General features: G+C 37.2%; 1 protein-coding gene across 5 annotated transcripts in view; it reads right to left on the reverse strand.

The window, feature by feature from the left end:
• The window catches only part of Exoc1 (exocyst complex component 1), a 66,266-nt gene that overhangs the window by 5,438 nt on the left and 35,032 nt on the right, over window positions 1-25,796 (reverse strand). For 3 of the 5 annotated variants that reach the window (XM_090343572.1, XM_090343570.1, XM_090343571.1), the window contains 7 exons: window positions 19,467-19,572; window positions 14,276-14,320; window positions 12,687-12,850; window positions 11,157-11,264; window positions 9,563-9,639; window positions 8,640-8,868; window positions 7,358-7,541 (listed from right to left, as the gene is read on the reverse strand). In XM_090343572.1, coding sequence (XP_090199698.1) covers window positions 7,358-7,541; window positions 8,640-8,868; window positions 9,563-9,639; window positions 11,157-11,264; window positions 12,687-12,850; window positions 14,276-14,320; window positions 19,467-19,572 — 913 coding nt within the window. The remainder of the gene's footprint in view (window positions 1-7,357; window positions 7,542-8,639; window positions 8,869-9,562; window positions 9,640-11,156; window positions 11,265-12,686; window positions 12,851-14,275; window positions 14,321-19,466; window positions 19,573-25,796) is intronic. The other 2 variants (XM_090343574.1, XM_090343573.1) reach the window with 1 other exon arrangement.

Raw genomic sequence — 25,796 nt, forward strand, 5'->3', positions numbered from 1 at the left:
AATCAACAACTACAAATTCAAGAAGCAACGGAGAAGTACACGAACTGGAAAGGAAACACAGATAAAGGCTATATCCAATGTTCTCAAAGAATCCGAAACGTGAGAACCCCTCCCTCCCAGGCCAGGAAGCCCTGAACTCCAGCAAGTGGCAGAATCCAGACCCCAGAATCCCACACACACCAGGCACGGATAGTACAGACAGAGGCGGAGACCAGAGGGGAAGTGAACAACCCTTCGCCTGTGGAACAGCTCACAGACAAAACCCCGATGAGTAACTAGCCCACCGCGTTCTCCCAAACCCTTTGGGAAAGAAGAGCTGGTGATGAGCTACAGAACTTAACCCAGACCCCTCTCAACCCCGCCTAAGAAAGATTGGCAAGTGTAGGAGGGGCAAGGAATTCAGAATCCTGTCCTTTCCTCCAACAACCCCCTCCCCCAGGTCACTGACTAGTGACTGACAGGCGGCACTAAGATCCAGCACCCCATCAAAGGGTATGGAAGTGTTCCTGCTCCCACCTGCCCAACAGCCTCAAACCCCAGGCCACTGAAACTGGAGACTGAGGGGCTCTAAGACCCTGCCTTCCAACAGTAGGTAGGGGTGAGTATGCATGTGCCTGCATCTGACTGTGCCAACACTTAGTGGACTGCCCTCCTGCTAGGAGCCTCTGGCAAGCCAGTATGGTGGAGGGGGGCCCGCCAATGGAGTCACAGACTCACAGCCAAAAGAGGCCCAGTACTACTGGTGGAAAGCAGGGGTGCATTCTGCCCCACTACGGAAAAACAGAAAGAGCAGGGATAGCCAACCCGAAACCCAGCAGGAAACTGGAGAGCAGACTAGCAAGGGCCGAGCTTATACTGTGAGAACCAGAAAGGCGCGGCTCCGCCCTCAAAGTCCACTTGCTCAGCTGGGCCCTGTCCCTGGGAACAGGGCTGGCAAACCAGTGGTTGGGCAAGCTGAGACCTAGGTGCGCAGCTCCACCCTACTGCAGTAACTCTCAGAGCCCTCATCCTCAGCCAGGCCCTCCCCTGGGAACAGGGCCAGCAAATTAGCAGTGGGGTTAGCTGAGACCTAGGTGAGCAGCTGAACATAGCCTTTGGGAAATTGTGAACACACTAGCAAAAGCTCCAAGCTCAGACCCAGTCAGCAATGGAACTAATTTGGCTGAGAACCACCAGTCCCAAACCAAGTAAAGATCGCCACCTACTGACCACAGAGTGAACTCCTCCAATGTGGTGGAAATCACAGAGACAAATCACTTAATATATAAATAACACAATCCCACACAAATCCCAAAAGGAAACAAAAGTGAAGGGATGAGAGAGGAGTCACCATCCAAAGAAATGGCACCTTGAAGAGACTCAAGATATGACTCTATTCAAGGAGGTGATTGCAGACATAACTAAAGAGATTAAAGCAGAATTCCAAAAACAATCCCAGGAATATAAGCAGGAAATCACCAAGATGAGTACCCTCAGAGCAGACATGATGGGCTCAGTGTCCACAATGCAAACTAAAATGGAAGCAATAAGAAACAGAATGAGGGCCGGGAGTTTGGCCTAGTGGTTAAAGTGCTTGCCTAGCATGCACGAAGACCCGGGTTCGATTCCTTGGTACCACATACATAGAAAAAAGCCGGAAGTGGTGCTGAGGCTCAAGTGGTAGAGCTCTAGCCTTGAGAAAGTCCAAGGACAGTGCTCAGGCCCTGAGCTCAAGCCCAGGACTGGCCAAAAAAAAAAAAAAAAAAAAAAGAAACAGAATGACTGAGATGTAGAATAGGACATCAGGACCAGAAGATAAAACACAAGAACTGGAGAAATCAGTCAGAATTCACCAAAGAGAAGTCCAAGAACTGGCAGATGCAGCAAAGAAATCTAATCTTCACATAATAGGAATTGGTGAAGGGGAGGAGTTTCAAACAAAAGGAATACAACACTTATTTACCAAGATTATAGCAGAGAACTTCCCCAACCTCAAAAGGGAAAGTCTCATTCACATTACTCAAGCCTTCAGAACCCCAAACAAACAAGATCCCAGTAAAAAACAAACAAACAAAAAACATTAGACCTGAATACTAAGGAGCTGATCTTAAATGCCGTAAAAACAAAGAAAGATCTACACTAAAATGGAAAAAAAATTACAATCATTGCAGACCTATCCATGCAAACCCTAAATGCAAGAAAAGCTTGGAAAAATATCATTTATGCCCCAAAGACCAACAACTGCCAACCCAGACTGATATATCTAGCGAAACTAGCATTTACATTGGAAGGAGAAACAAGAATATTCCATTCCAAAGAGAAGCTATATGAATATATACATACTAAACCAGCATTACAAAAACCATTAAATAATCAAGAACAAATTGCAGAACAGCAAGAACTCCCATCAAGAAACTATCACCCATAAACCAGTAAACACAAAGGGGGAAAAAGGAGAGAGAAAGAAATTAAGAAGATAATGACAAATGACACTAACTACTCCATAATTTCCCTAAATGTGAACGGGCTGAGCAAGCCAATCCAAAGACACAGAACAGCAGACTGGATTAAGAAACAAGACCCATCAATATGCTGTCTCCAAGAGACCCATCTCACTGCCAAAGACAGAAACAAACTCCAAGTGAAAGAATGGAAAAGAATTTTCCACTCCAACGCACGTGCAAAAAAACAGTAGCAATTTTAATCTCTGACAAAATTAACTTCTCAGTAAAATCAGTATGTAAAGATAAAGATGGCAACTACATATTAGTAAAGGATAGAATTCATAACCTGAATATTATAGTCATAATATTTACTCCTCCAATATAGGAGCACCTGAGTACATCAAACAAATTCTTAGAGTTACAGAACAAGATAGACTCATACACTGTCATAGTTGGAGATTCAATACACCACTCTCACCAAAAGATAGATCAAATCAACAAGAGATAAGCAAAGACACTGCTGAGTTAATGACACCATAGATTATATAATAGTTCATACAGAAAACTTGAGCAGATATAAGGGGACTGATAAAATTCCATGCATTCTATCTGATCACAGTGGAATCAGACTAGTTCTAAATAACATAGTAAAGGGTAAAAAAGACTCAAACACTTGGAAGCTGAACAACATACTTCTGAATAACTCCTGGTTTACAGAACAAATCAAAGAGGAATTTCAAAACTTTCTTGAGTGTAATGACAATCAAGATACATCACAAAGGAACTTATGGGACACAGCAAATTTATCACACTAGGACCCCATATAAAAAAGACAGAAGAAGCTCATGTAAATAACCTAAAGAAGAAATTAAAACACCTAGAGCAGCAAGAAAAAGTTAATTCTAAAACAACTAGAAGGACAGAAATAACAAAAATAAAATTTGAAATATCAGAGATTAGAATAAGATCTTCTATACATAAAATTAATAAATCAAAAAGTTTGGTTCTTTGAAATAGTCAAAAAAATTGACAGACCCCTGGCATGACTAATCAAAAAAAAAGAGAAGGGAAACTCAAACAAAATCAGAGATCCTACAGGAACAGTTACAATTGACATTCAAGAAATTCAGTCCATAATGAATAAGTACTTCCAGAGCCTATATTGAAAGAAACAGGAATATTTAGTAGAAATGAATCATTTCTTAAATAAATAACCCACACTGAACCAAGAAGAGGTAAGCAAATTGAACAAACTAATTTCATAGAATGAGACAGTGGAAGCAATCAGGGAAATGCCAACCAAAAAGAGCCCAGGTCCAGATGGTTTCACTGTGGAATTCTAAAAGACTTTTTTTTTTTTTGCTAGTCCTGGGCTTGAACTCAGGGCCTGAGCACTGTCCTTGGACTCTCTTAAGGCTAGAGCTCTACCACTTGAGCCTCAGCACCACTTCCGGCTTTTTTCTATGTATGTTGTGCCGAAGAATCGAACCCAGGTCTTCCTGCATGCTAGGCAGGCACTCTACTACTAGGCCAAACTCCCGGCCCCTCTACAAGACTTTTAAAGATGAATTAATACCTATACTCCTGAAACTCTTCCGAGAAACAGAAGCAGAAGGAGCCATACCAAACTCATTTTATGAAGCTAATATTACACTCATCCCCAAACCAGGTAAAGACCCAACAAAAAAAGAGAACTGAAGACCTATCTCTCTAATGAACACAGACGCAAAACTCCTCAATGAAATATTAGCCAACAGAATCCAGAAACAAATTTAAAAATTATACACTACGATTAAGTAGGCTTCATCCCACAGATGAAAGACTAGTTTAACATACACAAATCAATCAATGTAATACATCATATCAATAGAGCTAAGGATAAGAATCATATGATAATTTCTCTGGACGCTGAGAAGGCATGTGACAAAATACAACATCCATTCATGTTGAAAGCACTAAAAAAAATAAGAAGAGGAGGTACATTCCTTAAAATAATTAAAGCCATATATGACAAACTTACAGCTAGTATCATACTAAATGGAGAAAGATTAGAACCATTGACCTTAATATGAGGAACGAGGCAGGGATGCCCACTCCCTCCACTTCTCTTCAATATATTCTGGAACCCTTAGCCCGAGCTATAAAGCAAGAGAAGGACATCAAAGGGATCCACATAGGGAAAGAAGAAATTAAACTACCCCTATTCGCAGATGACATGATCCTATACCTGAGTGACCCAATAAGCTCCACTGCCAAACTTCCTAGAACTAATAAACCAGTTGAGCAAAGTGGCAGGATACAAAATTGACCTGCAAAAGTCATAAGCCTTTCTGCATGCCAAAAATATGCAAACAGAAGATGAAATAAAAAAAATGATCCCATTTGCAGTAGTCCCCAAAAGAATAAAATATTTAGGAATTAACTTAATCAAAGATGTAATGGAATTATTTAATGAAAACTATAAAAGCCTAATGAAAGAAACTAAAGAGGACACCAGGAAATGGAAAGATATTCCATGCTCATGGGTAGGGAGAACCAATATAGTGAAAATGGCCATACTGTCAAATTTGATATACAAATTCAACGGAATTCCTACCAAAATCCAAGACATTCTTTACTGAAATAGAAGATATAATCCAAAGGTTCATATGGAACAAGCAAAGACCTAGAATAGCCAAAACAATTCCAGACAAAAAGAGCAATGCTGGTGGTATTATAATACCAGACTTCAAACTCTACTATAGAGCCACAATAACAAAAACCGCATGGTATTGGCACAAAAATAGACCAGATCAATAGAAGATCAATGGAACAGAATAGAAGATCCAGAAATAGAACCACATACCTATAGTCAACTTGTATTTGACAAATGATCCAAAGATATACAGTGGAACAAACACAATCTATTCAATTATTGGTACTGGCAAAACTGGGCAGCCACATGCAGAAATCTAAAAATTGACCCTAGCCTTTTGCCATGTGCAAGCATTAACTCAAAATGGATCAAAGACCTCAATATCAGACCTGAAACCTTGAAATTGTTATACAATAGAGTTGGAGAGACACTGGAATTCATAGGCACAGGTAAAAACTTCCTGAACAGAATCCCAGGGTCACAACAGATTGGAGAGACTCAATAAATGGGACTACCTAAAAATAAAAAAGTTTCTACACAGATAAAAGCATAGTTGCAAAAGCAAAGAGACAGCCAAACAACTGGGAAAAGATATTTACCAATAATACATCAGACAGATGCTTAATATCCACTATCTACAGGGAACTCAAGAAACTAATCCCCCCACAAACCCAACAAACCAATCACTAAATGGGCAAGTTAACTACAGAGAGACTTATCAAAAGAAGTGGTTAAAATGGCAGAAAAACTTAAGAGAAAATGTTCATCATCCACAGTCATAAAGGAAATGCAAATAAAAACAACCCTAAGATACCACCATATCCCAATTAGAATGACCAATATTCTGAACTCAGACAATGACAGTTACTGGTGGGGTTGTGGAGAAAAAGGAACCCAACTACACTGCTGGTGGGAATGTAAACTAGTTCAGCCACTCTGGAAAGCAGTGTGGATGTTTCTTAAAGAACTGAAAAAGGACCTTCCCTATGATCCTGCCATACCTCTTCTGGGCATCTATTCCTGAACATCATAACCCAGGATATGATAAGGACACCTGCTCAGCTATGTTCATCTTTGCATTATTCACAATAGCCAAGTGATGGAAACAAGCCAGATGCCCTACTGCAGATGAATGGATACAAAAAATGTGGTATATATATATATATATATATATATATATATATATATATATATATACACAATGGAATTCTACATAGCCAACAGACAAGATAAAATAATGACATTCGCTAGGAAGTGGATGAAGCTAGAGTGAATCATGTTGAGTAAGATAAGTCAACACCAAAGGTACAAAAGGTGCATGGTATCATTGCTATGTAGATATTAGATCCAAACAGTATAATAGCAATGGCTCAATATTTGGGTACGCATAGTTAAGGACATGGTTTTAGAGATATAAGCATAACTGTATAGACATAAAAATGTATGATGGGCTATATACTCTGTAGACATGTTTTATTACATATATTAATATGTACCTATGACATACAAACCCTCATCTTAATTTTAATTATGTTCTAAAATCTAAGTGCCAGTGATTGTATATAGATTCCCTTCTGGAGTACTTGCTTGTTAAACATGACATTTGAAATATGATGTAAAAATCAATGTTAATAAATTCTTTAATTAAAAAAATTAAAAAGCATGTTAGTCAAAGAATTAAGCACATTTCTGAATAAAACATACTATATTGCAATGTCTTCATAGCCAGTTCTTAAAAATTAATTCTAACCTAGTATTATACACGTGTGTGCGCATGTACACATACATAGATGAATGTATATATACACACACACATACACATATACACACACAATAAAGTGACTTTTCAAATCAGCAAGAAAATAATGAATCATTCAAAATGTGTTATGATAGCTACTGATTTTTCTGAATACACTACATTTAGATTCCCATTTCAAATCTTCCACAAAATATAAATTGTTCAAGCACTTAAAAAACAATACAATCATGAACACTAAAGAAAACACACCTGATTTAATATAACAATGTAATACTGTGACTTGTAAAGTATGGTCTAAACTGAGAAGAATAAGATGAAAAAATGTGTCATGAAATGTGAAAACTCTTACATGATAAGGTACCAGATACGGAGTTAATAAAGAACAATTAAAATAATAGCCTATTCACCTGGAAAGGCATAAAGACTAGCATAAAGTAGTGATAGCCAGCAAACATAGCTAGGGAAACGTTACCAGCTATGCAGAGCATTAAACCCCTAGAAGCCTTCTGCACTAGAATTTAGAATGTAAGAGAAGCTTACCATTAATGAATACTCCTCTGATAAGTTTGGTATATGCTTTATCCAGATCTCCACGTCGCTCAGCATTTTTAAAGATTGATTCTGCAAGTCCAGCAAATTCCTCAAATTCAGCAACAAAGGGTAAAATTCCTACTTTACTCTTCTTTGAGATCTTAACTTCTTCCATTTGCCTTATTTGGTTACTCTAAAGTTAGGCAGAAAACATGGGAGAACCAGCCAAGTAATTTAGAAAACATGAACTTACAATGCAGTAAAGTATCATGGAAACAGGATGTGAAAGGACCAAAAACATTTCTGGTGCTTTCTTGCAATTTGAACTATTGAAAATGAACCAAAACAGGGTAACTAAGAAAGATAAATCCTGTAAATTAAAAAACAACAAAAAAAACCCAAAATATTTCTGTTTTACTTAAGAAAATAAAATCAAGGGAAAAGAAAAATCAAACTGTTTTTTTCTTTTTGCCAGTCCTGGGCCTTGAACTCAGGGCCTTGAACTCAGTCCTGGGCTTTCTCAAGGCTAGAGCTCTACCACTTAAGCTACAGCACATTTCTGGCTTTTTTTTCTATGTATGTGGTACTGAGGAATCGAACTCGGGTCTTCATGCATGGTAGGCAAGCACTGTACTGCTAGGCTAAAACTTTCCAGCCTGAAATCAAACATTTTAAAAAAGCAAGATATTATGGGGCTAGGAGTTTGGCCTAGTGGTAAGAATTCTTGCCTAGCATGCACAAAGACCTGGGTTCAATTCCTCGGCCCCATATACATAGAAAAAGCCAGAAGTGGTGCTGGGGCTCACGTGTTAGAGCTCTAGCCTTGGGAAAGCCCAAGGACAGTGCTCAGACCCTTAGTGCAAGCTATGGGACTGGCAAGAAAAAAAAAAGCAAGATATAATAATCCAGGAATATGAACTTCAAGTTTATGGTAACTAAAACTGATGCATATATATCATTTATGAAAGAAAGGTTAAGACAAGGTGAATGCCCATTTTAAGCAGATAGCAGAGCATGTGGGATCTTGGTTGGTGGCCATGTAGGTAAGTTTGAGAACAATGGCTATTCTCAATTCATATCAGTCTAAACTTAGGGCTTAGTCGTTGCCCCTTAGCTTTTTCTCAAGGCTGGCACTCTTGGAGGTAAATGTCTAATAGACTTTCGGGCTTAACTGGCTTAGAACTGGGATCCTTAGATCTCAGTCTCCTGAGTAACTAAGATTATAGGCATGAAACACCAGCACATGGCTTATAATTTTTAAGTTACTGTTACTTTAAAAAAAAAAACTTACAATACATTTGTCAAAGTTTCTTTTGACAGTCACCAGAACATTTCCCAATGTAGTGCTTAGAAAAGAAGCAGGGTCCACATTTTGTGCAGTCCATACATGATGACTCATTTTAACCAGCATATAAAGGGAGTTAAAACTATCAATTTTGTCTCCTAATGCAATTAGGTTGTTCAGTTCTGGCTCAATGCAACGAAATATTTTAGTCATCATTTGGCGAATCATATCTTTCCTGTTCAGGAGACATAAAAAAGAGACATTCAGAATTCAGATCAATGTGTGTGTATATGTATGTATGTATATATATATATATATATATATATATATAATTTTTATTTTTTTTTTGGTCAGTCCTGGGGCTTGAACTTGGGACCTGAGCACTATCCTTGGGCTTTTCTTAAGGCTGGCTCTCTACCACTGGAGCCACAGCACCACTTCCAGATTTTCTATGTATGTGGTACTAAAGAATTGAACCCTGGTCTTCGTGTATGCTAGGCAAGCACTCTACCAGTAGCCCAAACTTCCAGCCTTCAATGCACTTTTAATCTACTATATTATTAAAATTTAATATTTCAATTAAAATGTCAAAATATGATGACTTAATTAGGATTCTGTAGTCATTTTCAATATAAAAGTATTTTACTGAAGAGTCTCTAATCAAATTAGCTTTATGTCATTTGTAAAACTGGATCCTGATATGTACTTTGTGCTTATGTTTCTAGTTCAAAGGCTACTTCCCACTAGCCAACACCAGAATTGAATGGATCATCTGTGTCAGTGAATAACTGAAGAGCCATCCAATAGGACTAGTAGAATGTTCCTAGTAAGACAGTAGGCATACATAACCATACTAGGTGCTCTCAGGATACCGAGACTCATTTAGACTCTTCAGTGTGAAGTTTATTTCCAAAGCTAACAGTACATACTCAGATGAAGCAGACAGAGATGTGCCAGAATTAGCTTGCCGTGATAATGTTCCTCCATCCATGTCCTCTGCTTCAGTCTGCAAAAATTATTCAGGTACTTTAAATAATAAAAGACCAAAAACTTGACTGCTTTAGATAGCAAAAGCCTGCTCAGTCTTAAATTACCAGCAGTCTTAAATTACCAAGAAAATACATTATGAAAATGATTTTTAAATGGAAGTATTACCAATAAAACTAACTCAGAATGCACTTTAAGAATATTCAGGAAATTCTTTGTTTTTAGATTTCATCTGAGAATTATCATGGGGTTAGAATTTGTATTTGTATATAAACATATGAAGTATAAGGAAGGTCCATAAAATGTGTGGCTCAAGGGGTAGGGCACTAGCCTTGAGCAAAAAAGCTCAGGGGCAGTGCCTAGCTCCTGAGTTCAAGCCCAGGGCCTACACCATTTTTTTTTCTGCCAGTCCTGGGCCTTGAACTCAAAGCATAGGTACTGTTTTTGAGCTTTCTCAAGGCTAGAGCTCTACCACTTGAGCCACACTATCACTTCTGGACTTTTCTTTGTATGTGGTATCAAGGAATCCAACCCAGGGCTTCATGAATGTTAGGCATGCACACTACCACTAGGCCACATTCCTGGCCTGCCCGCACCAAATTAAAAAGTAAAAATAAAACAGCTACTCCAAATTCTTAGAGCAAGTAATTTAATTTATCATCCAGGCAATCAACAATGAACCCTTAACCATCTGATAACAATGAATTGCATTACATTGAGGTTTCAAATTTTCCAAATCTACCTCATTTCATTCTCTTACAATATGTCACCTGAAAGGCATGCTGGAAAGCAATTTTATATTGTTTTATAGAAAAAACTGAAGATTAAATAATTGCTTTAAAGTCTTTCTAGCTAGCTACTAACAAGGTCATAAAACAGATTCAGACACAGATCTAAGATCTTACTTTTCTGTCCCCCCTTCACAAGTAATTGATATATATTCAAACATCACCTTTTCTCTCTCATTTTATTTTGTTTTGTTTTTGTTGGTTGTTGGAATTAAACTCTGGGCCTGGGCGCTGCCTCTGAGCTCTTCAGCTCAAGGCTAGGTTCTTCCCCTTGAGCCACAGCACCACTTCCAGTTTTCTGGTGGTTAATTGGAAATAAGAGTCTCACAGACATTAGTGCCTGGGCTGGCTTTGAACTGAGATCCTCAGATCTCAGCCTGCTGAGTAGCTAGATTACAAGTGTGAGCCACTGCACCCGCCTTCACCTTTTCTTTTGAAACTGTTTTTTTTTCTTCCTCTTCTTGGCAATCACTAAAATGTTAACACTACATTTAAGATAATATTCTTTGCAAGGTAAAGTCTGATGTTGTCCCCTGTCTCCATTAATAAGATAATGTTTATACTTAACATATTCTGCATTATTTTAGATTCTCAAACTCCAACTTTAAATTTGTGGCATGACAAAAACAGTTAAAATCTGTCATCACAAATGTTTTCCTTTTCTGTTTGCATATTCAAATTATGATCACATATTAGATTAATTATGCTACAGAGCAAAAATAGTTGGCAAAAGAAATAGGAATCATACCATTGTTCCAGGCATACTAGGATGTTGCTGCAGCTTGAAAAATTTACTTATGAAGTCCTGTTCTGCCAGACACAGAGGCTCCAATTCACTTAGTACCTGTTCAAAGATCTAAAGAAAACCAAAATGATTCTGTAAGAACTGCATCAAATCATGATTAAAATGGTATTCTACATTAATGTACTCTTTTGTAGGGACAATCTGTATGTATGAGTCTGGAATCCCAACAGAATCCCAAAGAAGTCTTTCAATATTGGGTGTGTCTGCATGGGTATGTTGGTCATGGGGTTTGAACTCAGGGGTTAGATGCTGTCCCTGAGCTTTACTGTTCAAGGCTAATGTTCTACTACTTGCATCAGAGCTCCACTTTTGGCTTTTTGGTGGTTAACTGGAGATTGGAGTCTGTTTCTTGCACAGGCTGGCTTTGAACCATGATCCTTACATCTCAGTCTCCTGTGAATAGCTAGGATTACAGGCATAAGGCACTAGTGTCTGCCTCAAGATTGGCAAGATAATGCTACACTGCCAAGACCAGAGAATATTCCTTAATGAAAACTCACTTGAGGTCTAGAAAGAAGAGCAAAGACAGAATTTTATACCTTTTTTGAAGCAGTGAAGCCAACAGTGTGGCTGCTATTCTTCTTTATTCTGTAGTTATTCAAACAATTTAGAAGTAGCACAAGTACTTCGTAATTTCTTTTTTTGGTGGTGGTGGTGCTTGAACTTTGGGCCTGGGCACTGTCCCTGAGCTCTTCAGCTCGAGGCTACCACCCTACCCCTTGTGCCACAGCGCCACTTCCAGTTTTCTAGTGGTTAATTGGAGTTAAGGGTTTCATGGACTTCAGTGCCCACACTGGCTTTGAATGGCAATCCTCAGATCTCAGCTTCCTGAGTAGCTAGGATATAGGCGTGAGCCACCGTGCCAGGCTTAATACTTTATAATTTTTTTTTCCAATCCTGGGGCTTGAACTCAGGGCCTGAGCACTGTCTTTGGGCTTTTTCAAGGCTAGAGTTCTACCACTTGAGCCACAGCACCACTTCCAGCTTCTTCTATGTATGTAATACTGAGGAATCAAACCCATGTCTTTCTGCATGCTAGGCAAGCACTCTACCACTAGTCCAAACTCCCAGCACGTACTTGCTAATTTGTTTTTTTTTCCTGCCAGTCCTGGGCTTGAGCTCAGGGTCTGAGCACTGTCCTGGGACTTTCTCAAGGCTAGAGCTCTACCACTTGAGTCTCAGCACCACTTTCGGCTTTTTTCTATGTATGTGGTACCAAGTAATAGAACCCCGGTCTTCGTGCATGCTGGGCAAGCACTTAACCACTAGGCCAAACTCCTGGCTGTACTTTATAATTTTTAAGAAATACATTTTAATAAAGCTTTAATGTTAATTGATAATTCACATTTTAGCTGCCATTGGGCTATTTTTAATGTTTTAAAGTCTCAACAGCCTAAATTAAAGCAAACATTAATTGCCACTAAAAACAAAACTCATGTTAATGTTCAAAAAGTACTCATTATTTTATTTTACCTTATCAAATTTTGTTCTGTCAGCAACATCAAGGTCAGAGGTTGACATGTTTCCCATATCCAACAGGGAAGATGACTGAGATCTGCGATTCCCTGAACTCTGAACACTGAGTTTATTTAGACTAGATGTAGATCCAGTTAGTTTCCCAGAACTTCCATGGAGACCTAAGAAACAATAAGTCTTTGAAACTTGTGACCTTTATGAATGTATGATTCAAAGTATAATCAGGGCTACCTTCTTGGTCCTCCAGAGTAATACTCCCTGTTAGCTGTTGCACAATTCTAACATGGGACAGGTCGTACTGTGTCCTAATTTTTCATTGATATTTAAGTTCTATTCTAGAGTATATTGTAGAAAGGAGCAAGACCACACAGATTCTTGAATGGGACAGAAAGGATCTTAAAGATCACATAATTTATGCTCTACCAAGTCTCATCCTCCTCTCATTCTAGAGAGAGAACTTGTCTGATACTATCTTTAGACTAAAGTAGATGACATTTGCTTTTTTTTTCTGATTCAAAAGACAGAAATATGGATGGAACTGAACACCATTTTAGCTAGCACACTAACATGACTATATAATATTTCTGAGAAGTATCAAATTCCAAAATTATTCCTTTCTACCTTAGATAAATTAGGTTGAGCCTCATGAATTGGTAACAGATGATCATTCTACCTTAAAAACTAAAGTCAATCACATGTGATTTAACTTAATATGCTCCTGAATCTGGAAAATCTGCTTTTCTAGTAAGTAAATTGATTAACTCCAGTTCTTTTTTTTTCTTCCATTGATCTGGGTGCTTGAACTTTGGACCTGTGGGTTGTTCCTGAGCTCTTCAGCTACCTCTACCATGTTGAGCCACAGTGCCACTTCTCGTTTTCTGGTGGTTAACTGAAGATAACAGTCTCTTGGACTCTTTGCCGGGGATGGCTTTGAACCATCATCCTGAGATCTCAGTCTCCTGAGTATCTAGGATAGCAGTTGTGAGCCACCAAAGACCGACTTAACTACAGTTCTTTAAAAACTAAGTGGAAAAGAAAATCCTGCAAACTTGTTGCATTTCAAATACGACTAAAATGTAAATACATCTCTCACCAGCCACAATAAGAGCCATTTAAGTATAACCATGCGGCAAAAGCCATGTGGCTGGACAGCAGTACACACATATACCAAAGAATTAAAAGATTCATTTTTTAGAAGAAAATATTTCAATTTAGCATTAAATATTTTAAAACAGCATTTTTGAATATTTCTCAATAAACTGTGCTACTTGCTATAAAGGGACAAGTCAAAACAAACTGGACTTTCATTTTGTAAAATACAACCATATCCATAAGAACACTTACAAATACACCCTGGAAAGAGAAGCATAATGGTTAAGGCTTTTCATAAGTTTTGGGCACAAAATTCTATTCCTCACGGTGTTATTTTAGCTATATTACTTATTTCTTCAATGTAGCCAGACCACTACCATCATGTTGGCTTTCTTTCTCTATCACCTGGCAATTCAGGGCAATTGGCAGTCCTAGAGTTATCATTTCCAAGGCAAATAACTAATTGCTACACACTAAACAATAAGCATACTCACTCTCTGTTTCCTGTTTGACAGCACTTTCTTTTCGAGGCAGTGTAGCTGTGATGGATTAGGTTGCAAGCATCAAAGACAAAGACAAGTTAATAAACTGCAATTTGCACAAACCATGCACAAGAGGAAGTTAAAGCTCTAGTTGACACATGCAAAGAACCATGAGCATCAAGTAACAAGAGGCGCAAACACATATTTAGTTGGTCACCTACTGTTTTGATAGATTATGAGAAAAAAATTTGCGTGTGTGTGTTTTGTCAGTTGTGGGTCTTGAACTCTAGGCCTGGGCGTTGTCCCTGAGCACTTCAGCTCAAGGCTACCACCCTATCCCTTGAGCCATAGGGCCACTTTCAATTTTTTTTTTTTTTTGCCAGTCCTGGGCTTGAACTCAAGGCCAGAGCACTGCTCGTGTTTTACATAAACTTTTTTTACTCAAATATGCAGGGAAAAATGTAATTGTAACCCCCTAAACACAACACTTTTTTTTTTTTGGTTGTGGGCCTTGAACTCTGGGCCTGGGCACTGTCCCTGAGCTCTTCAGGGCCACCTTCGGGACTTTAGTGCCCATGATCCTCAGATCCTGGGTTGCTAGGATTATAGGCCTGAGCTACTATGTCCAGCTTAAACACATACTTTTAAGTGACCTTTTTTTTTTTTTTTTAAGAAACTGGCATACTTCAATAGAATGATTTTGCAAGGTTCTGTTTCCTGAGAAAATGTAGCTCAATAATTTAATAAAGTGGAAACGTATTAAACTAAGTTGGTAGATTTAGGCATAAACAATCCTATATTTTCTTAAAACTGAATTTCTACCATGCTAAATACTTTTATACTATATCTAATAAAAAATTAAGTAGGATTTTAAGATGATTTTAAAGTGCAAACCAAATTTGAAGTTGCATTACTTAGCAACTTCTTTGTGATTACCTAGAAAGATGTATATCACAGACCTCACAATAGAAGATGTTCATATGGAAGAGTAAACTTGAAGAACAGATAATGGGAAATAGAACTCTCATAGAGTCATTTGCCACTTAGTTTATTCTAAAACTTTGCTCTACATACTTATGGATCAATTTTAGTGCTTATCTCCTAAACTACTCAAAGTAGAAGCTAATATAAAAGGCAAAGGAATCATAGACAAAAACTAAAGTATAACTTAAATATACCTCAGAAATATAACTTAAATATACCTTAAATATAGTGTCAACTGACACTATCTCTTTCACACTCCATTTCCACAAAAGCCGGAGCATAAGCTCCTAAATTGTCACACTAATGTCACTCCATTTGCCTATTTGAGGTTCAAGAGAATAGGAATCAAGAAGCCTGGATGTTCAAATGGCCAACAGGGATTAGACTATTGCTAACTATGGCGTTATATGTCATTTTGCTTTGTTCACCAGTTTCAGAATACAGCCTACTATGGAACATAATTTTCTATATTTTTTAGCCAACCATAAATGTAGTTAATTTTAGTGGCTATTCATTTTAATCTGGAACTCATAAAAACAGCAGTTTCTTTACCAGCAAGTGACAAATATGTAAGATAATTCAAAGTACCAGTAAATAATCCACAGTAGACTATAAACATAAAAGAGGCAAAGTCTCTGTTCATTGCTGTACTTCTACTATGAACCATAGTGCTTACTATAGATAGGTGATAAATCTTTGTTTACTGAATTACTCTTCCAGTCAGCTCTGAATTTATCCTTGTATTCAACTACTTTTAGAATCAACACAATTTTAGTTTAGTGGAGAAACAATGATTAAATGGTTATAATCTGCCAATCTTACTTTAAAATACTAAACAGAAGGGCAATTATGATGTAAATGTATATAGCATTTGAGTAAAATCTCAAATAGAATTCTTTTTTTTTTTTTTTTGGTGCCAGTCTTGGGGCTTGAACTCAGGGTGTGGGCCCTGTGCTTGGACACTTTTTTTTTTTGCTCAAGGTGATTGCTCTGCCACTTGAGCCACAGCACCACTTCTAGCTTTTCCTTGTACCAAGGAATCAAACTCAGAACGTCATGCACACTAGGGGAGCACTCTACCACTAGGTCAGGCTCCCGACCCCTCAAATAGAACTCTTAAACTTTCTTTGCTCCCCTACATCGACATACATCCCTGCCATACTTCCAGGCAAAGTACACACTATTCATTTGCCACACTAATGAGCCAAGAAAAGAAAAAAAAAGAGATGATACGTGACAACTCCTTTGTACAACTGTTTAAAGATTTTTAAAAAAAAATCATAATTACTAAATTCCTTTGTAAGCCATCTCTTTATGTAGAATATAAAGAAAAAACACACCCAAACAATCCTTAGGTGAATAGCCTATGCCTTTGATAAAGGCTATTAATCAAAATGTAAAGTGATCTGTATGAAGGCCTTGCCACAAAGAAAAGGTACTTCCCCGCATCTTTAACATATTTTGAATAAGATAAGTTGGCCTTAAAAGAGTTGAATGAAGAATTGTGCAAAGAGAAAGTTATTAATCTACACAACTCAACTAGTTACATAGCTGCCTTCTGTTAGACACAAATCTCACATGAAACATTCAATTCTTCTCAGAACTGTTTGTCAGTATGTAACCCGGAATACTAAAAGAAAGTTAAACTTCATTTATAATTATTTAAACTATAAGTTCTATAAAATTCATTTATACAAAATTTGAGTCATTGAAAAATATATTGAGAAAAATTTACATTTTACTTGATTTGAAACATCTGAAGTCATCTGCATCTAACTTGAAATGTATACTATCAATGCAACTAACTAGTCAAATATTCAAAGATGGACCAAAATATGTTTTATCCTCTGAACTTTTTTTTGTGTGTGGATCATGGAGCTTGAACTCAGCCTGGGTGCTGTCCCTGAGCTCTTCAGCTCAAGGCTACCACCCTACCCATGGGCCTGGGCATTGTCTCTGAGCTCTTCTTCAGCTCAAGGCTAGTGCCCTACCCTTGAGCCAAGCCCCACTTCCCATTTTTCTAAAGGTTAACTGGAGATAAGAGTCTCTGGTCCTTTTGTGCCCAGGCTGGCTTTGAACCTTGATTCTCAGATCTCAGCCTCCTGAGTAGCTAGGATTATGGGCATGAGTCACCACACTTGGCTTGAACTTTTAGTTTTTCCTGTATTTGGTAGCAAAATAATTTTCTAGGCTTCAGTTGTTATAAATTACTTTCCTTTTCCTTGATATTTAGTAGATATATAGAATATAGGAAGTTTGTTATAACATTTAAAAATTATAAAAGTGCTTTCTCAATCTGTATTATGTGAATTTAATATATACATATGGTCCTGAGTTTAGAGCTCAGAGCCTTGCAAATGTGCTACTTGGGTCATTTTTTTTTTTTTTCTTTTTAGAGGATAGTGCTCTACCACTTTGAACAACAAGGTCACTTCCAGTTTTCTGGTAGTTAATTGGAGATAAGAGTCTCACAGACTTTCATGCCCGGGCTGTCTTTGAACCACAATCTTCAGATCTCAGCCTCTTAAGTGGCTACGGTTACAGGCGTGAGCTATCAGTGCCTGACTTTGGGCCACATTTTTTATCTCTAAATTAAAAACACTTTTAAGTAAGGTAATTTAAGAACTTTGCAAGGGTAAGAAACGGTTTAGGTTTTACTACAAGGGTAACACTAAGATATGATTATAGTTCATTTAAGTTATATTTTAATTATTTCATTTATCTTAATGTGATCTGACTTGTTTTCATAAACTGAAGAGATACATCAATATAACATAGTCCATTGTGGTAACAAATATACTTAATGAAAACATTAAACATGTAACTGAATTAATAATATGCTCTTTGTCCAAAAAAGGCATAACATATCACAGTGAAACATTAACAAGGATATAAACACAATGCAGTTTAAAAACAATTATCCTTTAGGATGAGTTAGCATTTGTTTCCAAAAGCCTACTGTCCCAAAATTCTTATTGGCATTTTTACCAAAGTATAGAATATTTACAAATTCAAAGCCACTTCAATTGTCAGTTTAATTAATTTATTGATATTACAATTTTAATAATCACTGAATTGCAGAATAATTATCTAGTAAAGGAAAGAAGATATGTTCTAACAATTTTCAATCTTCTTTTCTGATTATTGTAGTTCCTTAGGACATAGGCTCTTTAAACAAGCAAATGCTCAACTCATTAATCTAAAGGGGAGTTATGTAGACACACTCAGGAATACACAATGCAGCCCTTTAAGGCCAGGTTTGGACTGGAATAGGCACAGACGCCACCCAGAGAACTCCAGAGATGGGACATGCAAGAGCAGAACATAGCCTCAGCACATCACCTGCCTTAACTTGGTACTTTTACTGGCTATTCTTTCAAAGGATGTTTTTGTCAATAAAAATATTTAAAAGCAGCACAAAAACCACACTGTTATATAAAACTAAGGCACCAGTGTGGGGAAATTTTGGTAGCATTTTTTAATAGCTCACTGACAAGAGGAGAAAAATAAACTTATTTTTTTATTTTTATTTTTTGACCAGTCCTGGGGCTTGAACTCAGGACCTGAGTACTGTACTTGGACTTTTGCCTCAAGGCTAGCACTCTATCACTTAACTGCTCTGGCTTTTCTATGCATGTGGTACCGAGGAATCGAACTCAAGTCTTTGTGCATGCTAGTCAAGCACTCTGACACTAGGCCAAACTCATGGCCTAAACTTATTTTTTTTTTTTTTAAATTCAAAAATGCCAGTGACAAGTAAGAAGCCAGGAATCACTTTCATCTCTCTATAGAGAATAATGACTTGCTCCCAACTGTTGAAAAAGGTCTTTTAGGGAATCAGAAACTGAATTCTCAACATGGATCACTTATCTAACACTGCCTACAAGAATGTACTTCATTTTCTTACTGTTTTCCTTATGAATTCATATATTTTAACTATAGAATACACAATCACTATAGAATTTCAATTAGTAATATATTTACATATATGCTTTCTTTCTTTGAAATATCAATAAATCAGATTAATAATACACATACTGTGGAGTTTCAATTAGTACTATATTTACAGATATACCTTCTTTCTTTGAAATATTGATAAATCAGATGTTTTAGATCTCCTCTTTTATTAGCCCTATTGTGTTCTATGTTTTTAAAATCTGAGATTTGTAATAATTCTACTCTTAACAGAAAAACAATGAACCAAAATGCCTAAGCTTACCAAACTTCTTGCTTTCTTTAGTTGTGCCAGTCATCTTGATCTTTGCGACTTCAAAGAAATCTTTGATTTCTCGTTCATATAGCCGGGATAAATAATCCATATAATTCTTAAAATAAACACAATATACTTTTTAATAAAACACATTCAACAACTTCTGTTTATAAAACAGCCCTCCAAATTCTTTGGGCTTGGTATAAATTTTGTGTTTTGTGCTCCAAAACTTACATTTCACACAATATGAAAAGTAGGGTATTTTTGTGTGTGTGTGTGTGGGGGGGGTTCATCGTGGGGTTTGGACTCTGGGCCTGGACACTGTCCCTGAGTTTTTCAGCTCAAGGATAACATCCTAAGTAGGATATTTTCTATCTTAAAATTTTTTTGAGGCTGGCAACAGACAAGATAAAATAATGGCATTCGCAGGGAAGTGGATGAATCTAGAGCAAATCATGTTGAGTGAGACAAGTCAAGACCTAAGGAACAAAAGGCACATGGTATCCTTAATATGTGGCTATTAGATCCAAACAGTACAAAGTAAGGACTCAATATTTGCATACCCAATGCTATGGACATGGTAATATAAACATAACTATATAGACATAAAAACCTATGACTCTATAGACATAATGTTTTATTTCGTAAATTAATATGTTTCTATGACATACAAACCCTTAGCTTAATTTGGATTAAGTTCTAAAAACTAAGTCCCAGTGATTGTACATAGAGATTCCCTTCTTGAACACTTGTTTGTTAAACTTGTCATCTGAAATATGATGTAAAAATCAATGTTAATAAATTCTTTAATAAAAAAATTTTTTTGAGGCTGGATAGCAATGGCTCATGCCTATGATCCTAGCTACTCAAGAAGCTGAGATCTGAGAACTGTGGTTCAAAGCCAGCCTGGACAGGAAAGTCCATGAGACTCTTACCTCCAGTTAACCATGAAAATCATTAGTGTCATTGTGGATCAAAGCAGTAGAGCACTAGCTTTGACCAAAAAAGCACTGGGACAGCATAAGCCCCCAAGTCACCACCACCAACAACAAACTGAATAGAAGCCTGGTGCTGGTTGGTTCACATCTGTAATCCTAGTTACTAAAGAGGCTATCAGGAGGATCATGGTTCAAAGCCAGCATACACATACACATGCATACGCGCACATACATACAGAGACACCCCATCTCAACTAATAGCTAACCATCATGGTGTGTAACTTGTCATTTCAGTTACTTTGGAAGGGTGAAAGTGGGAGCTCCAATCCCAGTTCAAGGTGAGCCCAAGGCAGAAAATCCCATAAGCCTTCATCTCAATAGAAGAAGCTGAGTCTGATGATACTAGTCTATCATCCCAGCTACAACATGAAAAGTTTGGTCTATGTGAAGGTAGGTTAAATGCAAGACTCTATCTCAAAATAACCAGTGCAAAAATGGGCTAAGTGGCTACCTGTCTAGTGAGTATGAGGCCCTGAGTTTACATCCAAGTACCACAGATACAAATACACACACACACACACACACACACACACACACACACACACACACACACACAAATTGAACAGGCACAGTAACATTAATAATTTACAAAAATATCAAGTCAAATATCACATTTATGCATTTCTTTGTGGGTCATGGAGCTTTAAGTCTGGGCCTGGGTGCTGTCCCTGAGCTCTTCAGCTCAAGGCTACCCCTCAAGTCACAGCCCAACTTTCCATTTTCTAGCAGTTAACTGGAGATGAGTCTCATGTTCTTTAGTGCCTGGGCTGGCTTTGAATGGTGATCCTCAGATCTCAGCCTCCTGAATAGCTAGGATTACAGGTGTGAGTCACCGCGCCCAGCTCACACTTATGCATTTACTTACATGTATTCCTTTTCACATACTTTTACTATTGTTGCCATCATACGGAATAGGATACCTGAGCCAGAATAATCATTCTATTGTTGTATGCTATTTTGTTGGCTTTATCACAATTTAGTAAACCAATTCCTTAACAGAACACTGAAGTGGTGCATTGTTTTGCTTTGATAGATAAGCTAGAAACATCTTTCATCCCTAACAAATAGTTTTCATAGGATGATTGCTCAAGGGTGAAATTACAGAGCCAAAGAGTACAGGGATCTTTATGACACTCTTCCATACAACATGCTGCTTAGCAGTTATAATGAGCATTTTTTTTGGCCAGTCCTGGGCTTGAGCTCAGGGCCTAAACACTGTCCTTGGGCTTTCTTCAAGGCTAGTGTTCTACCCTGAGCCACAGCACCACTTCTGGCTTTTTCAATGTATATGGTACTGAGGAATCAAATCCGGGTCTTCGTGCATGCTAGGCAGGTACTCTACCACTAGGCCAAACTCCCAGCCCCTTAGCAGTTATAATGAAAATGGAGAACATTTAGTTGCACTGAGCCTCTAAAAGATAGGAATGTTAACTCAAATAGGTTATTTTCGATAAGAATTTAATTAATATATCTCAGTCTTCATAATTACTTTCCTAATCAGATATGACTAGCTGAACTTCCATGAATACAACTTTTATTTAGCATACAAACTCATTTTTTCTGCTTATCACCATGCACAAAAATCCTTTAGTTTCTCAGGAAGAACTCTTCAACAGAAGACCATGCCTTTTTTAAGTTTCAAGTTAAATGTATTTATTGAGTTTGACATATAATGTCTATAGCAAAAAAAAGGAAATAAAAAAATTGTTTCTATTTCTTTTATTATGAAATCTAAGCTTCAACTCTCTTTGTCATCTTAAATTAGTAAATATAACTTCAAGCAATGGTTACTTTATACACCCAATTGAGCACAAACAACTATTAGAATTAAGGCATTATTTCTTAGTAAAGAATCACTGGTTTGTTTCCTTCTTTCATTTCTTTTTTCCTTCTTCCTTTTTAAATAAAACTGTTTTGGACAACACTTAAGCAACCAAATTAAGACTACGAAAAAACAAATATATAATCTAACAAAAGCTCAAACCACAACTAATATTCTTGGGAAACAAGCTAATTTCATTTTAAAAACTCATTAATACTGCCACTCAAAAATACTCTCTGGGCAGAGAATAACTGCAAAAATCATTACGAGGTTGGCTGAAATCTTGCTTCTTCACTTTAAGTTACACTCATGAATATTGCATTATATATAAAGACAGAATAATAATACTCACTGAGAACATAATTAGACAAAAAGCTTATTGATTACTTATTTGAATATTCACTAGAGAACAAAGTACTTGTCACAAAACTCTTAGGGAGATATAAATTATGTTGAATTATTCAAAAATGTTAATCCCTTCCTACAACTTCAAAAGGCAAAGAATTCCAGAATTGTAAATATTTTTCCTTAAAATATCTTCAAGTCAGCATTCTGTTGAATGAAATAGAACAATTATAACACAACAGTAGAGTTGTGCAACACTTAACAAGCTAATTTAACTTAATAATAGGAAACAAAAAATTTCATCCAAAATATCTAGCTAGGTAAGATACATATAAACATCTCAGGAGATTAAATTTTAAGTATTTTATATGTTTACCAGGATTTATAACCCCCTTCTAATGTTATCAGTTTCAAAGAAGTAAGATTTTATACTAAATGTGTACAGCTGTTCTCAATAAAAAATAAAGAGTGATATATAAAAGAATGTCTCACTATCCAATATGTTGACCACAGCCCATTCATAGAAATATACAATCTGAGCTGGGCGTCAATGGCTCACACCTGAAATCCTCAGGAGGCTGAGATCTGAGGATGTTGGTTCAAAGCCAGCCTGGGTATGAAAGACCCTAAGACTCTTACCTCCATTTAACTACCAGAAAACTGGAAGTGGCACTATGGTTTAAGTGGTGGAGTGCTAGCCTTGAGCTGAAGAGATCAGGGACAGCATTGAGGCCCAGAGTTCAAGCTCTACGACCAACAAAAATCACACACACACACACACACACACAAAAATATATATATACAATTTGCATGTTTCCTAGTACCACACTTCTCATAAGTCCTCATAAGCAAGAATGGAAGACACTAGATAACGATTGCTTTTAATCAACAAATTTAACATTCTCATTCCACAAACAAACATATCATCCTCTCCAACCCCAGGATATCTTTTAGAGTTATCATTGTCCACATAACTACTATTAAATTGTACTATTAGAACAGGTTGATTTTTTAAAAAATTTAAACTCTAAAACCACACAATTATAAAGATAAACATCAAAATGTTTTTCAGAATTTTAATTAAGCTGTTCTTTCAGCTAGCCCTATCCAGACATTTATTACCCATTTGGGGTATTTCAGTTAGATAGGTGGCAATTTTTAGCCTCAAAACCATAAAGACAAAACATTTAAAATGTTTCTTAGAAGTTTAATTAAGCTGTTCTTTCAGCCAGGACTATCCAGATCATTATTCCTTACTCATAATTTGTATGTTTCAGCTAGTTAGGTGGCAATTTTTGGCTCTTTTTTTTTTCCTTTTTGCCAGTCCTAGGGCTTGAACTCAGGGCCTGAGCACTGTCCTTGGGCTTTCTCAAGGTTACAGCTCTACCACTTGAGCCTCTTTTGGCTTTTACAGCTCTACCACTTTTGGCTTTTTTCTACGTATGTGGTACTGAGGAATTGAACCTGGGTTTTCATGCATGCTAGGCCACTCTACCACTGACCAAACTCCCAACTGTGTAGGGCCAACTTTCCACCCCACTTCCCAATGTCATGCACAGGAAGGCCAAACCTTCGACGGCTCCTGGAGATCTGCCCAGCCCCACTAAGGCTTCACTCAACTCCCTTCAAGCACACTCAACCCAGCGTGCTATAGGAATCCTGCAACTGTGCCAGGAGAGCTCTCTTCCTGAAGTCCTCACCGCTCATCCCTCACACGGAAATCGATGCTCTGGTGCCAACTGCTCTCACCACCTTCTAAAACTCTTTAATGATAGAAGTTTGTTAACTTGTTAGGCTCTAGGTGCTTGGCATAATAGTGCAATGCTTATGAACACTTTGTCCTTTTTAAAAAAAAACAAAAAAAAAGATGACAAAACTAAAACAGACGATAAATTCCTAGAAGGCAAATACCTCCTATAATTAATACCCATGTAAATACAATAAACATTATGCCTGGTTAATTGTTCCTTTAAAAAAAAAAAACTATTTTCGATTCTGTATTTAAAGAATCCTATAGACTCTACTCCCAAGCTCCTTGAGCTGATTCAAAACTTTGGAAGAGTAGCAGGCTATAAAATTAACCCTCAAAAATCAACTGCCTTCCTTTACGCCAACAGTGAGAGGAACGAGGCAATAATCAGGAAAGCAATTCCTTTCACAATAGCCCCAAAGAAAATAAAGTACCTAGGAATTAGCTTAACTAAGAATGTAAAGGACCTTTTTGATGAAAACTTTAAAACCCTAAAAAAGGAAATTAAAGCAGAACTAAGGAAATGGAAAAACCTCCCATGCTCCTGGATTGGAAGAATCAACATTGTGAAAATGACAATCTTGCCAAGGGCTACCTACAAATTCAATGCAATACCCATCAATATCCCAATGGCATTCTTTAAAGAAATAGAAGAGGCAATTCAAAATTTCATATGGAATAATAAAAGACCTAATATAGCAAAAACACTTCTTAGCAGAAAGAACAGCGCAGGAGGAATTTCAATTCCAAACTTTAGACTCTATTACAGGGCTATAATTATCAAAACAGCTTGGTACTGGCACAAGAACAGGCCTGAAGACCAATGGAATAGAACTGAGGACCCAGATATTAAACCACAGACCTATGGCCACCTAATCTTTGACAAGGGAGCCAAAAAAATAGAATGGAAGAAAGACAGCCTCTTCAACAAGTTGTGCTGGCAGAACTGGCTAAGCATCTGCAGAAAACTAAAGTTGGATCCTTCTTTGTCACCTTGCACTAGAATTAACTCCAAATGGATCAAAGACCTGGAGGTAAAAGCTGACACACTGAAAACTTTACAAGAAGGAATGGGAGATACACTGGGTCTCCTTGGCACAGGTCGAAACTTCCTTAATAAGGACCAAGAATCACAACAAATCAGAGAAAGGCTGGATAAGTGGGACTGCATTAAACTATGGAGCTTTTGTATGGCAAAGGACATAGCTAGTAAATTAATTAGGAAGCCTACAGAATGGGAGAAGATCTTCACCAACCAAACAATGGACAAAGGCCTCATATCTAAAACATATCAACAACTCAAAAAACTGAATCACTCCAAAACTAATCTCCAAAGTAACAACCATCCCATTAAAAAATGGGCCAAAGACTTAAAGAGAGTCTTCTCTGAAGAATAAACAAAAATGGCCTATAGACACATGAAG

Source organism: Megascapheus bottae, chromosome 13, assembly GCF_031878675.1.
Source record: "Megascapheus bottae isolate mThoBot1 chromosome 13, mThoBot2.hap1, whole genome shotgun sequence".
Taxonomy (NCBI): domain Eukaryota; kingdom Metazoa; phylum Chordata; class Mammalia; order Rodentia; family Geomyidae; genus Megascapheus; species Megascapheus bottae.